The sequence below is a fragment of the Vipera berus genome (assembly GCF_964194415.1).
Source record: "Vipera berus genome assembly, chromosome: 7".
NCBI lineage: Eukaryota > Metazoa > Chordata > Lepidosauria > Squamata > Viperidae > Vipera > Vipera berus.
In genome coordinates, this window is record NC_138209.1 from 37573893 (window position 1) to 37589612 (window position 15720).

General features: G+C 37.6%; 1 protein-coding gene across 1 annotated transcript; it reads right to left on the minus strand.

Annotated features, from left to right (window-relative positions):
- Positions 1 to 97: 97 nt before the first annotated feature.
- Positions 98 to 14681, minus strand: SLC25A31 (solute carrier family 25 member 31; the record flags this gene model as incomplete). The annotated part of the gene is made up of 6 exons (XM_081332328.1): positions 98 to 298; positions 1699 to 1824; positions 3721 to 3875; positions 5197 to 5314; positions 9128 to 9255; positions 14465 to 14681. The coding sequence occupies 6 exons, from the start codon at positions 14679 to 14681 to the stop codon at positions 98 to 100; spliced, it is 945 nt and encodes a 314-aa protein (XP_081188454.1).
- Between the last annotated feature and the right edge of the window lie 1039 nt (positions 14682 to 15720).

Below are 15720 nucleotides of genomic sequence, written 5' to 3' on the forward strand. Positions count from 1 at the left end.
TGTTACAAAGTGGAATACTCATTAATAAACCAATATTCAAAACAATAAGGTTTTATCTCTACATGTGCAATGCAAGTAAAATAGATCATCAGTGCCTTTAGTCGGATGCTGAGCCTATTGAAGGATCAATATGAAGGAATTCCTTGATTTTGTCATAAAGGACTAGCACCAAGGCACCTCCTGTCCCACGAAGAACATTTGAAAAAGCCCCACGAAAAAAGGCCTTTATTCCTTCCTGGCCATATATCTTGACAAAGCAGTCAATGGTTCCTTTATACTGACGTTCAGTCTCTCCACTCTGAATTCAAAAAACATTTAAATATAACCAGTTAGTGCAAACTATATACACTTGATATATAGTAAATACTTATTCTGTAATATTTGTTTTATCAAATTATAGCTATATTACCTCAAACGTTGCGACTGCTAAGAACTTAATGAGAAAATATTTTCCTGATGTAGGTCTCTGCTACTACACTTAAAATGATTTTCCCATAAAGTTTCCTGTAAAGTTCAGACTTAAATGAGGTCACTTCAAATGATATTTTAAAGACTGCTAGTTTTTAAATGTCAGGTTTTGGTGCAATGTTCTTTACTGAATTTGCACTTTGAGACTGACTGAATTCTAGATTCTCCTAAATTTCTGTTGATATAAATGCAATTATATGAGGAGCTGCCACAAAGAAGACAGTCAACCTATTTTCCAAAGAACCAGAAGGCAAGATAAGAAACAGTGGATGGGAACTAATCAAGGACAGAAGCAACCGAGAACTAAGGAGAAATTTCCTAATGGTGAGAACAATCAACCAGTGGAATGGCTTGCCTTCAGAACTTGTGGGTGCCCCATCACTGGAAGCTTTTAAAAAGACACTGGACAGCCACTTGTCTGAAATAGTATAGACTCTCCTGCTTGAGCTGGGGATTGGATTAGATGACCTCCAGGTCCCTTCTAACTCTGTCATTCTATGTTCTATGATTTTGCACCAGGTGATTATAATTCTGCAACGTATATTAAGATGCTTTAAATGTTGGCTCTATAGTAAATAAATGAACTAAAAAAGACAGTCCTGTTCTTCTTTCTTTTATAAAAACAGATTTTATTAAAATTTAAGTATTTATGTATTATGAATCATTCATGCCAGCTTAGTCCCTCTTTCAAATACTTCAAACGTATACAAAAAATATTGAGGACGGAATTTACCAATTCAATAAAATGTATTATTTACTAATGTTTACTCCTATTGCTTTTATCCCAACACTGTTGATAAAGAATCTAATAACTGCCAGAACACCATATTTTATTTTGCAATTTCAATGTTAACTATGTCAAAATTGTCTAGAAATCATAGCTAGGTTATAAATACCAATATTCCCATTTGAAATTGTAATTGCATGCAGGGTATAGACCAATGGGTATGTTTTATACAGAGGCTACTTAGTAACAGAATACTTGCTTGGAGAAGGTTCCAGAATCTCTGTATGTGTAGAAAAGATTACTAGCTGAGATTCTGAAGAACTGTTGCTCAAATAACCAGACCATATGGAATTAGATAGACCAGTGGATTGATTTAGCATTATATTCTAAAATCACATTTTCTGATTAAAGAAGAGAGATATGAAACAAGTAGTATCAAAACAGAATGATGTAGCCCAGACAGTCACAAGGACACTCACATGTTTTCTAGATGAACTGCTTACCTGCATCATCATGCGTCTTCTGACAGTGTCAAATGGATACGAGAGAATCCCAGAAAATACTGTCACCACTTGAGCAATTGCAAAAGATAAAAGGAATGGGGTTTCTTTAGGATTTGGTAGCAGTCCCTAGGAAGGGAAAAGAAAAATTAGTCATTGACTTGTCTTCAATTATTTAAATTTAAGCAAGAATAAAGTCATGAATGAATGAACTTTTTCCATAGAAAAGTTTTCTATCTGTTCAGAATATTTTGATGAATCATTTTACATTATTGAAGTAATTTACAATATTTTTCATCTTTATGTTTTAGAGCACACATGTCAAACTCAAGGCCCACGGGCCACATCTGGCCCATGATGTGTTTAGATCTGGCCTGCAATCAAACTAGTAGGAGGAGGTGATTGAGTATGTAGTGTATGTGAGGAGAGTGAGCTGAAGCAGCGGCAGTACCAGAAAGCTTGCTGGAGCTGCGGTATTGCTGGGACTCTGCTGAGGCCCCGGGATCAGCATGCGCAGCTCCAGCTGATTGGTGCTTCCGGCGGCCAAGGGGGTGGCCAGGAGCTGCATGCAGTCTTCAGCGGAAGAGTCAGCTGGAGCTGCTAGGCTCCTGGTGCTTGGCGGGGATCCCAGAATCAGTGCATGCAGCTCCAGCTGATGAGCACTGCATGAAAAGGCAAGCTGGGCAGTGACTGAACACATGGGGGAGGAGAAGATATAAAGGGAGGGGTTTCGGCGGGAAGGAGGAGTGAGTGGGAGAAGGCAATAGGAAGAAGAGGAAAGATGTCAGTGGGGCAAACCTGAGAGAGAGAAGAGGATAGGATAGGATAGGATAGGCTTCTGTGGGGCAAGCCTGAGGAAGAGAAAGGGACAGCAACTGACCCTTTGAGGACAACCATAATGCTGATGCGGCCCTCAACAAAATTGAGTTTGACACCCCTGTTTTAGAGTGTCAGACAAATAAACAGGAAGAATATTTCATATGAAAAACTAAGATGCAATATAACTAGATGCCCAGATGGTAAACTGCGGTCCACTGGTGAGACCACATCTAAAATCACATTTATCCAAATGCAATAATGTTGCCTAATTTTAGTTTAAATAAAAATAAATATTCATCAAGAGTCATTTCAAAGGTTGAATCAACTTCTATACCACGTACCCCTAGAATGCTTCTGATATATTCTCGGACCCCTTACAAAAGTTCGAAATAATGGCAACGAATTATGCATATACACTGTAATTTTGAAAACTCAAGTTTTCTCACCCCCTGGAATATCGCCTCGCACCCCCAGTTGGAAACCCCTGCTTTAGAAGAACCTCTAGAGCAGAATTAGTTAGATCAGCTCTCCAGTTGTTACCAAATCAAAAGGCTAGAGGAAATCACAAAATATCTATAAAAGTATGACAAGCAGCAACGGAAGAATTAAACCAATTTTAACTAAACTATGCCAGAAAATATGGAGAACAATCCAGAGACTAAGAGATTGGAAGATGCTAGTCTACATACCATATGTCAAATACAGATTTAACAAAACCTGCAAACCATCACATAATATCCTTACTTACAAAATAATGTTTATGATTCTTCAACTTAGTTTAGATCATATACTCAAAGGGAAATATCAGAAATTCAAGCTGATTTTAGAAAAGTCTGGGGAACATGAGAAAGTAGTGCTGGTGTACCTTGAATAAGTGAAAAAGCCAAAGAAAATGAAAAAGAAGTCAAAATGTGAATAATTGATTAATAGATGTGATTATCGAAAGTCTTTCAGTTGTGCCAACTACAGTATAACAAGCTATTGAATTCTCTTAGGAAATAGGAATGTAGAATATCTCATGTAGAACTTATACACAAGACAGAAAACGTCAGCCCAGATAGAACATGGTGGAACAGATTGACTCCAGGGTGGCAAAGGAATAAAATAAGGCTGTATATTTTACATAAATTATCATATAAAACATGTATAATAAATATAGCATATCAATACTCAATATTTTTGGGGGGAAAAGTTCAAAAAACTTACTTTTATGGTGTCATAACATCCAAAATAAGATGCCCGATATACAATAATTCCCTGTACTGAAACACCAAATCCTTGGTATAGACCAGTAATTCCATCTTTTCTGGCAATTTTAGCAATACAGTCAGCTAGACCTTTGAATTGTCTCTCAGAGGGACCTTAAAAATGAAGTAAAAAAGCAAATTTTCAAAAACATGTTAAAATACTTGAAACATAAGTAAAAACAAAAAATCCCCAGTAGTCATTTTATAAACAATTTCCTCATAGATGTTTCTCTCTCTATCTGGACAGATTGCAAAATATGATGAGAAATCAGAGTTAATTTTGTAGATGAATCAAGTAACTATAATTTGTTTGGTCAATTTGTGGTCTGTTTATTCCATCTGTTCTGCCAATTTCCAAAAGAAACATGTTGAGCACAAAAACAAATTAGAGGTAATTCAGAATTTATTCATTTATTTAATCCAATTTCAAGGACAACCAACTACAGCAGGGGTGTCAAACTCAATTTCATTGAGGGCCGCATCAGCATTGCAGTTGCCCTTAGGGGGACGGGTGGGTATGGCCTGGGTGGGCGTGGCCTACTGGGTGGGCATGGCCAGCTCTACATCGTTCGCATCAAGGGTGCCTATGGGGGCCCAGGCAGGAGTGGGACAGATCTGAGGGTCTCTGGCAGAAGGAGGGTCTCTGGGCCAGGGCCAAGGCAGTGGGGGCTGTTCCCTCACTGTTTCCAGGATGGCTTCGCGGGCCACATGAAGCCACTTCGTGGGCCGGATCCGGCCCCTGGGGCTTGTGTTTGACATGTCTGAACTACAGGGTAAATTACAGATAAAAGAAAAAAAGAATACCAATGATTGAAAGAACACCAAGCCTTAAACCAAACCAAACCAGGCTCGATAATCACTTTTTCCACAACCACTCAATCCCATTTATTGCTCAGATGTAATAAGCCAAAATGAAACAAGCCATAAAACAAATTCAAACCAGCTATTCCCAAATTAATCATGTTTTTTTTTCTTAGAATGTTTGGTTTTCTTAAAAACAAATATCCTGTGATATTTTTACATAACGTGTAAATGAGGCAACTAAGTTATATTTGGATAATATCTTTCATTTTCAAAGTGACTGGCACTAAGTCATTCAAATTTAATATAGTAAATATAGTATTCCATGGAATCTCCAAGTCCAGAGCAATTTGCCACAGAATACTTAATAGTGGGAAAACAATTAAACAAAATGCATAGTTGTGAACTTCTTAGCCTCCTTTCGTGCCCCCCCATAACTCACAGTGACAACAAACCCTTGGTTGTTGAAGAAAGTAAAAGCTAAATGTGCTTTATCTAATAAGCTTTATGCACAAACAATTCAAAGTTTAAAATATAAGTTTTGATTATGTCTTGAATATTGATAGTAGAGCATATAAATTAAAATAGCCAGGTGAACACATCTTTAAAATATTTTTAATATGGAGCACCTTACCTTTGCCAATGTCAGCACCCAATCGAGTTCGTGCAAAGTCCAGTGGATATACTACACACAATGAAGTAGCCCCAGCTGCTCCACCAGCAGCCAGATTTGAAACGAACCATCTCGCAAACTGTAATAGAAATAGTGTGCTCTGTTCAGAATTAAAGTTTGTTTATTTATTTATTTATTTATTTATTTATTTATTTATTTATTTATTTATTTATTTATTTATTTATTCGGTTTATATACCGCCCTATTCCCAAAGGACTCAGGGCGGTTTACAAGGCAAAATTTAAAAACAATCCAAGTTGTTGCCTTCAAGCCCTTTTTTCCCTGATGAATATCTCAACTATTGTAAACTAATGTTGAGATGACATTGATTTTATATATGATCAAATACTAATAAAAGCAAATTACCAATTTTTTAGGGAGTTTGGGTGGAAAAATTACTAATTATACATACTCACAATATCCTCTCACTCCAATCTATGCCAATTGCTGTAAATAGAAAATGGTGCCCCAAATAATTTGGAGTGTAGGTAACACGGCTTTTACCTTATAACACATTTTCTTAAAGAAACCATCCTGAACCTTATGTATTATTAAACCTTATGTACTTGTTTTGAAGTATTCCTGATTAACATTTTTGAAAAGTACTGCATTTACAATTTTAGATTCAAATGTAGGTTTCATTTATGCTGTTAAACAAGACAACTGTTATTTAATTCAAATGAGTGTGGTAGTTTTGCAATTATACATATAGCTTGTTAAAATATAGCGTTCAGTGATTTCATTTATGCGCTGCAGTTTAGTTATTTTAGTTTTCATTCTTATATTATGGAGTAAATGCAAACTTGGCTGATCTCAAAAGCTAAGCAGTGTAAGCTCTGCATGTACTTAAATCTGAGATCAAGAGAAAACTAAGGGCTGCCAATCAGCCCAGAAATCAGAAAAGCATTTTGTAAAAGTCAATGGTAAATTGCTTCTGTGTTGTTGCCAAGAAAATAGCATGGGCATGTTCATATAGGAATCAAGAGTTCTGTTCACTGGAAAGAGACGGTGCCACAAGGTATTTTTAAAAAATATGTTCTCTAGCATAATGCAGGAAGTCCTCGAGTTATGAGTGTAAAGGAGCTTGCCCATTCCACTCATAACTCAAAAACCCGTAGAGTGAATCTTGTTCCTTTAGCAAGATCACTCTCTTGCTTGTTAAAATGCACATGGCTCATTAAGTAAACATGAGGTATCTCAGGGTAGGGAAGGCCATGGACGGCCTAGTGATGGAACAGACCCCCAAGGCCCCCCTAATCCAGTAAGATACCTCATGCTTCCCCCTTTCTTCCTGCCGCATGAGACTCACCTGAAAAAGGTCTGTTTCCTCTGCTGCGGTTCCTGTTGCCGTTCCGATCTGAGGCCAGGGGACACGTTCACAGTCCTCCGTGGCCCGATCTGGTGGGCTCCAGAGGTCTGGAAAAGGCCTCCAGAACCTGGATCGATGGCTGCAGAGCAATTTTGTGTTCCCCCCCAAAGCCCTATCCGGGCTCCAGAGGCATTTTCCAAGCCTCCAGAGCCCAAATCCATGGCTGTGGAGCAATTTTGTGACCCCCACGGCCCGATCTGGGCTCTGGAGGCCTTTTCCAAGCTTCCGGAGGCCGAATCCATGGTCGTGTAGTGATTTTGTGGTCCCTCGTGGCCTGATCCAGGCTCCAGAGGCCTTTTCCAAGCCTCCAGAGACTGGATCCATGGCCGTGGAGTGATTTTGTGGCTCCGCGTGGCCTGATCCAGGCTCCGGAGGCCTTTTCCATTCTCTGCAGCCAAAGATCCAGGCAGCAGAGGCCTTTTCCAGGCCTCTGGAGCCCCAATCCAGCTTCTGGAGTCATGTTAAAGTGTCCCCCGGCTTCAGTTTGGTTCTCTGTTGCAGAGAACAGAGGCCTAAAGAACCATGAGATCACGTGAGAACAATAGTGTGAGATCTCGCTCCACTGATCTCATGTCATCTTGTGTTATTTTAGGCCTCCATTCTCTGCAAAGACACCGAAGCCTGGAGCAGCCAAGAAAGCAAAGATTCTCCATCTTCACAGGGTGAGTACTGAAGGCCTGGTGCCTAGACAGACCTGCGGCGGGGGCGGGGAGGGAATAAGCCAGGTGAGTGTTGCAGAGCCACTGCGGTTGCTTGTAAGGACAAACAACTGCTGTGGTGCTGCAATACTCATAATTTTGGGAGTCGCTCATCACATAACTTTGAACGAGCGTTCGTAACTCGGGGATTACCTGTAATTCAAGAATTAACTTGTCTCAAGTTGACAGAAGATGAACATGTAATATAAAATATGGAAGACTAAATAAGCTCATTTGCAAGTGCTCATAAATAAAAGAACCTTAAATGTGAAATAGGTATTTGTTAATTCAGAAGATATTAAAATAAATATAGACAAATTGCCTGCTAGTGAAAGGGAGTTTTAATTCTCCATGACATTAATCTTATTCATACATTTAGAGAACTTATGTAAATAAACATACATCTTTTAAAAAATATCCTTTCCTCAAAGATTGATGAGCTCATTAGATACAAAACTTTGTATACTTTCTCTCTATTCTCCACCATATAACTTTTAAAAAATAACTAAGAATTTATTTACTGTATTTATATCAGCATAATTTAATCAAGATTCCCAGTGGTTTAAAATTACATTACATTAATTACATTAAAATGAAATATGAAATCTAAAATATTTGGAAAGCAAATTACTTCCCACTATTATACTGCACAATTGTACAGTAGATTAAAATTATTTCTTTTTATTACTACTTCCTAAGGAATGGAATGGTGTTGTTAGGTGCCTTTTCAAAATATATTCATTTAAATATTTACAGATTGAAATGACATTATAGGGGAAGCAACAGCCAATAATCTATATTAATGCAGATAATTATTTCCAAAAGCATCCATACCTTCAAGTGATTGGTCAATCAGGTTTCAGACAATTAGATAATGCTGAAATTTGTTTGCTTACCGTAATATAACCTGGCCAAAGCAAACATTTTCCAGATACATTTGGACTACAGTTGTTGGAATTTACAACCTGGGCTGGGGATGATAGATGTCACAGCATAAACATTTCAAGTTATGAGACTGCATAAGACTAACTGGAGTTCTGATCCCATTTTTGTTGGATACTCATGCCTACATACTTTCTCACAAATTTCCTTCCTTCATTTTCAAGTGGTCAGCAAGTATGCTACCTGGGATTTCTAGCTTGTTGACATTTCAACACATCTAGAAATGATTGAGTATTGCTGCTTTAATACAACAAATAGTAGAACACTGAAAAAAATAAATAGTGGGTCTTAAGTGGAGGCATTACAAGCAATAAGACTCAGCATTTCCTCATGTGACCATTGAATTAATCCTTCATTAAATGTATTTTGCATTTTTATGCAAATGTCAATGGTTTGAATCCTAAACAGGATTCCAGAAAAAGAAGCTAGGTTCAAATCCAGTGGAGGATCCTGCTGATGATAGGAATAAAATTAACTTTCAATAATTCTCCTTTCCTAACCCTTCCCTATAGTTTCAAGGGATCCTTCAACAAAGGTATTTGGTTGGCACAAAGGGCTGCAGGAAAAGACAATCACAGGTCAGCATGACTCATGTTAGTCAACTCAGGAGATGCTTACACCAGTAATAGCCAACAACAAAATCCATGGGTGTCAAACTTGTTGCCTCATATGACTTGTCGCGATGTATCACAACTTTTTTCTCATTGCCAGAACTGGGGTGGACGCAGCTTCCGCATGATGCAACCGGCCCACAGGCCAGCAGTTTGACACCCCTGATCTATACAACGCCTATAATCATCCAAAAGAATACCCACATTTCCAGTACTTAAGATTAAAACAAGGGAAACCTTTTTGGAATAAATCTTTATTAAATCAGACTTACCTGTGTATCTTTATCAACTCCAGACATGAAAATCTGCTTGTATTTGTCCTTAAAGGCAAAGTTTAGGGCTTGAGTTGGGAAATATCGGATAACATTGGCAAGATTGCCACGCCAGAAACTGACAAATCCTGTAAATAGAAATTTTTAAAATATATAGGGTCCCTCATTTTAAATAATTTTAATTGCATGATTATACTTTATTACTGAAACTTTTTCAATTTATTTCAAGTTTAAACACTTGAAATAAATTTCAAAAATTAAGTTATTATTGAACAACTTTAAAACTTATCATAGTTGTTTCCAAAGTCAATGCTTAACTTTCAAATTATAGATTATACCAGTGTTAACCATTTGATAACTATACAGTGGAAGCTTAGGTCTAGGAATGAGATCAGAAATAGCAACAAAATTAATTGATAATTTGTTGAGATCTATTCTGTGCTATTTTTCAGGACTACTCCAATGTGCCTACACTGTTCAAGATATGTAAAAACTGCTTCAAACTGCAAGATGGGTGGCAAATAGAGTAAATTTGATAATGGTGATCATCATCATCATCAAAGTACAATATTAAAATATAATCATCAATTGCATAATAACTTTTATTTATTATAATAATAATAATAATAATAATAATAAATTAATAATAATAAAATAATAATAATAATAATAATAATAATAATAATAATAATAATAATAATAATAATAATAATAATAATAATAATAATAATAATAATAATAATAATAATATAAAGTTGGAAGGGACCTTGGAGGTCATCTAGTCCAACCCCCTGCTCAGGCAGGAAACCCTATACCATTTCAGGCAAATGGCTGTCCAGTCTCTTCTTAAAAGCCTCCAGTGTTGGAGCATTCACCACCTCTGGAGGCAGGTTGTTCCACTGGTTAATTGTTCTAACTGTCAGGAAGTTTCTCCTTAGTTCTAGGTTGCTTCTCTCCTTGACTAGTTTCCATCCGTTGCTTCTTGTCCTGCTTTCAGGTGCTTTGGAGAATAGCTTGACTCCCTTTTCTTTGTGGTAGCCCCTGAGATATTGGAACACTGCTATCATGTCACCCCTCACCCTTCTCTTCATTAAACTACACATACCCAACGGACGCGGTGGCTCAGTGGGTTAGGACGCTGAGCTTGTCGATCAGAAGGTCGGCAGTTTGGCGGGTCGAATCCCGACTGCCGCGTAACAGAGTGAGCGCCTGTTACTCGTCCCAGCTTCTGCCAACCTAGCAGTTCGAAAGCACGTAAAAATGCAAGTAGAAAAATAGGGACCACTCCGGTGGGAAGGTAACAGCGTTCCGTGCGCCTTTGGCGTCCAGTCATGCCGGCCACATGACCATGGAGACGTCCTTGGACAAGCGCTGGCTCTTCGGCTTTGAAACGGAGATGAGCACCGGCCCCTAGAGTCGGAAACGACTAGCACGCATGTGCGGGGGAACCTTTACCTTTACCTTTACCCAATTCCAGCAACCGTTCCCTATATGTTTTAGCCTCCAGCCCCCTAATCATCTTGGTTGCTCTTCTCTGTACCCTTTCTAGAGTCTCGACATCTTTTTTACATTGTGGTGACCAAAACTGGATGCAGTATTCCAGGTGTGGCCTTACCAAAGCATTGTAAAGTGGTATTAGTACTTCACTTGATCTTGATTCTATCCCTCTGTTAATGCAGCCTAGCACTGTGTTGGCTTTTTTGGCAGCTGCAGCACACTGCTGGCTCATATTGAAGTGATTGTCTACTAAGACTCCGAGATCCCTCTCACAGTTACTACTATTGAGCAAGGTACCACCTATACTATACCTATGCATTTGATTTTTCCTGCCTAAATGTAGAACCTTACTTTTTTCACCATTGAATTTCATTTTGTTAGATAGTGCCCAGTGTTCGAGTCTGTCCAGATCCTTCTGTATCTTAAGCCTATCTTCTGGAGTATTGGCTATTCCTGCCAGCTTGGTGTCGTCTGCAAATTTGATGAGTTCCCCATCTATCCCCTCATCCAAATCATTAATGAAGATATTGAAGAGCACTGGGCCCAGAACAGAGCCCTGGGGCACCCCACTACACACTTCCTTCCATGTAGATGCGGTTCCATTGAGGACCACACGCTGAGTACGGCCTGTCAGCCAGCTACGAATCCATCTGGTGGTAATGCTATCTAACCCACATTTTTCTATCTTATCAAGTAGTAGGTTGTGATCTACTTTATCAAATGCCTTACTGAAGTCCAAGTAAATTATATCTACAGCGTTCCTCTGGTCCACTAATTTTGTCACTTGGTCAAAGAATGTAATAAGATTTGTCTGGCATGATCTGTTTTTGACAAACCCATGTTGACTTTTAGTGATGACTTTGTTTGCATCAAGGTGTTCGCTGATTTGTTGTTTGATTATCTTTTCCAGAATCTTCCCAGGTATTGAGGTCAGGCTGATAGGTCTGTAGTTTCCTGGATCTATTTTTTTCCCTTTTTTGAAGATGGGAACTACATCAGCTCTCTTCCAGTCCTCTGGTAGTTCCCCAGTGCTCCAGGATTAAAGAGTTTTCTACATGAGATCCATTTCATTTACAACAAAACCGCTCATTACAAGATGAAATTGTTCTTAACATTTCTTTCAAATAGTCTGCTGAAAAAACAAAACCAGCTATGAGGGCCTTTGTAAAAAATATGCAAGGCAAATTGAGTAGAAATGAAAAAAAAACCAACAGTTGATCCATATGACTTAATGCTAAGATGGTACCAACATTATTTTGTGTAATATTTCCAAAATATGAAATATTTCTGGACTACTAGTTTTGAACACTGCAGTTTACAACTGTACTTTATCACATGAGTCTACCAAGATGTTCCATGATAGCTCTCAACATTAGGAAGCCCATATACCTGTTTAAATATGAGCACAAGTTTGGCAAAAGCCTGGGCACAGTAAGGATTAAATATTTACAATGAGGCCAGTTCTATATGATGACATTCATATGGTTTACAGCAAGGATGTCAAGCTCCTGGCCCATGGGCCAGATGTGTCATCCGGAATCCATGCCCACCCCATTGCCGGCAATGGCAAAACGGTCCCGTGACGTTGCGAGTTTGACATGTCTGGTTTACAGTAATATAGCTGATTGGCTTCTGTGACAATCCATTTTGTTTCAGCTCATTTCCATAAACATTCACCATGGAAGATAAATATTGGCACCACTGGATAATTTCCTCCCATCTTAAACAAAAAGTGAGTTACACCAGAGACAAAGAGATAAATAACAAAGACACCACAGATTTATGATAAGGGACAAAAAGTTCCCTGCTTTCAATTTTAGCTTTAAAAAAAAGCTACTATAGTAAGCAGAGGTAGTTTATATGAATAAATTCTATAAAACCAAATGAATCCTTTTGATTTGAAAATGATAGCATATTGGTTCTGAGCTTCTTCACTTCATGCTTGGCAAGACAAATGTCTTAAACTATGGGAAGAGTAGTTGTGACCTAGTGGCTATTAAAATCCAACTACCATTTTTGTATAGATAAGTATTTTGGATTTAAAGTCCACGAGTAAATCTTCTTTGTGGGCAGTTGATTCTCCAGATGTGTAAAAAGAAGTTTGCTTTATTTGTGGCAATAGCTTACAATGTAAAATTACAGGCTTTTAAAGAAGCATGTGATAATATTTAATATACAACATTGTTCATTATATATTTTATTAATATTTATTGAAAATATATAATTGCATTTTATGTTTGAATTCTTAATAATTCCTTATCTCCCTCACCTAAAAAAGCAGCTCTTATCCAATTATATTTGTCAGCTTTCAAAAAGTACTATATTCAACAAATTCAAGAGGATCAATCAGCAGAATAACAATGTCTGTCATATATATTCCAAGTCTTAGTTGTCAGATGTTTAAAACCTCTATATAAATCTGTATAGTACCCCAGTATTTATTTCCCCATAAAATGTTACTGGAGTCGTTCTGCTGCAAATTACTCCCAAACAGCAGTAGCTCACACCTAGTCTGTTTGATTCTGTTTGCACACTAAGACTACAGTCTAAAATATTTAGAATTTTAATTATTAGATTAAAATTCCACATAAGATAAAGACAAAGAGAAAGAGAGAGAGAGTGAGAGAGAGATGGGGAGGAGGTAATTTATTGGCTTAGACATGGAAAGAAAATCTTATTATGTTTCAAATTCAGTATATTCCAACCATGCAGATGAAATATTAGATATTATTTACTATAGATTTATTATTTTAAATCATCAATGCAATATGAAACCATAAAGACAAAGCACTAAGCACTTAAGTATATATAATCACAGCATACATTGACAGACAGACAGACAGACAGACACACACACACACACACACACACACAGACACAAACACATTGACACACGCAGAACTTCACAAAAATTCCCTGAGTGCAAAAGATATTGTTTTCTTGCAGTCAAACATGCTGGATGGGATATTACTTGCGAATTTACATATTCTTCTTGAATTCTATAATGGAAAAATATACTAAATAATGTATTTAAAAATGAATAAATTCACATTCTGCTAATTTTGTCACGACACTGCTTGAAAAATCAACCAGTAATTTAGATTGTAAGATTTAGAAGGGAAGAAAACACGGTTGTTGTTTTCTAAAAAAAATCACTTGGTGGTAAAATTTATTGTACTTAGTGGGCCTAACTTTCAAACAGAAATGGCATCAGGTTATATGGATATGACAATGGGAAATTTATATTGTTATTTGTAGAATTAAGTAGATCACTATATACTATTTTATCAATAACTTCTCCATGTATACTAAGTACAGACCAGCAATCAAGCCCCAAAGATTCAATTGAAAACTGGCAGGTAAGCTTAGGTATATTTAGAATTGTTTCAATATGATGACTGATGCTTAAAGAATTCATATACCGTACACTCAAACTAATCCATTACCACTAGGCTAAGATTACTGTCCTTTGGAGAAATGGAATTGAAACACGCAAGTGTAGGCAGCCTAGGTTTTGCTGGATGTTTTTATTATAATTTTCACCATCCCTTTCACAGATGGGGTGTTGTGTATAAATCACACTGTAATGCCAACTAACTAGTGAGAATCTACTGTAAATATTACAATGCCTGTGTTACTCATATAGCCACTAATCAAGGGTTCTGTTAAATTGTGGTTCAAGAGTTGCCTTGTGGAGATGGTGGCGTTTCCCCCGCCCCATAAATAACATATCTAATAGAAAACTAAAACCCTTAACTTATTGTCTTCATGGCAGAGAAAGATTTAAAACATAGGGATCTTGGCCACCATAATATTTAACTATTTCTAGGGCTAACATACCTTGCTCCTGAGGAATGCGTATAAAGCAATCTATCATGCCTTTGTATTGCTGATCAGCACGGATCTGTTTGGATGAGCCTTGAACCTGGAGCAGGAGCTTCACCCGTTCAATGGGTGCTACTGTTGTTTTGGAAATAGCAGCTGCCACCCCACCTATCATGAGGTCCTTTCCAAATGAGACAGGATCAAACAGCTGCTGCCCCTCAGCAGCCTGCATGATGTCAGTTGGTTAGAAAGAAAGATGTTGGTGGAACTAGGGCCTGCAAGCAGCATCACCCAGCACCAGGCAACACTCCTAACTGTCACTGCTCAGAAAGAGCTAAAGGAGTTCCCCTCCCCTCCCCCCACTTCTCAAGCCACATGATACAGAGGCACCCAATCACAGCAACCGTCCTCCCCTTTCCTTTTATAGGAAACTTTGGGCCTTTTGAAGATGGAGGTACGGTAAATTCAGTATAGTGAGATGAGGCCTAAAGTGGAGGAAAGTTTGCAATAGAGAACTTGATTAAGAAAGGCCTTTCACAGAGCTTAGTTAATGCAATCAACAGTTATGAAAGGTTTAAGTATTTATCCACATTTCACATTAAAAATACAAATTTGGCTGACTAAAAAGCACATGGGGGGGACCATTAATTTTAGGAAGAAAATATTGGAAACCACTCCTGCTCCCTCTTTCACTGAATACTTGCATTCGTGAGTGTCAATTGTAGTGTGTAATTACTATTTATTTATAGACATTTGTATATTGTGAACCCCAAAGGAATCATGATACTTTATAGGAAAATAAAATACAAAAGTATAAATATATATTCAAGACAAAACAAATGATGATCAGAATAAAACCTTTCTGATAGGGCAGTTTTACTACAGTTAGCACCCATAGAACTAAATGGTATTGTCCTTTTAATACAGTCACAGGACACATAAACAGAAATAGTAATTTAAAAAAACCTATTTCCAAAAGAATACAAAAAGAAACAAATGAGGCAGCCCATAATCACTATTTTTGGTGATTTTGGTGAGATGGTGATATCACCCACCTCAAAAAAAATTAGATTTATTTATTTATTTAGTTACATTTATATACCGCCCTATTCCCTGAGGACTCAGGGCGGTTTACAGGAAATTAAAAAATCCACCATACAAAAGTTAAAAAACCAAATTAAAAAATATTAAATTGACCCTGTATACTTAAAACCCCAATTAAAATTTCTCCTCAGCCTGGGCCCGAGAGCTCAAAGAGCCAGGTCTTCAGG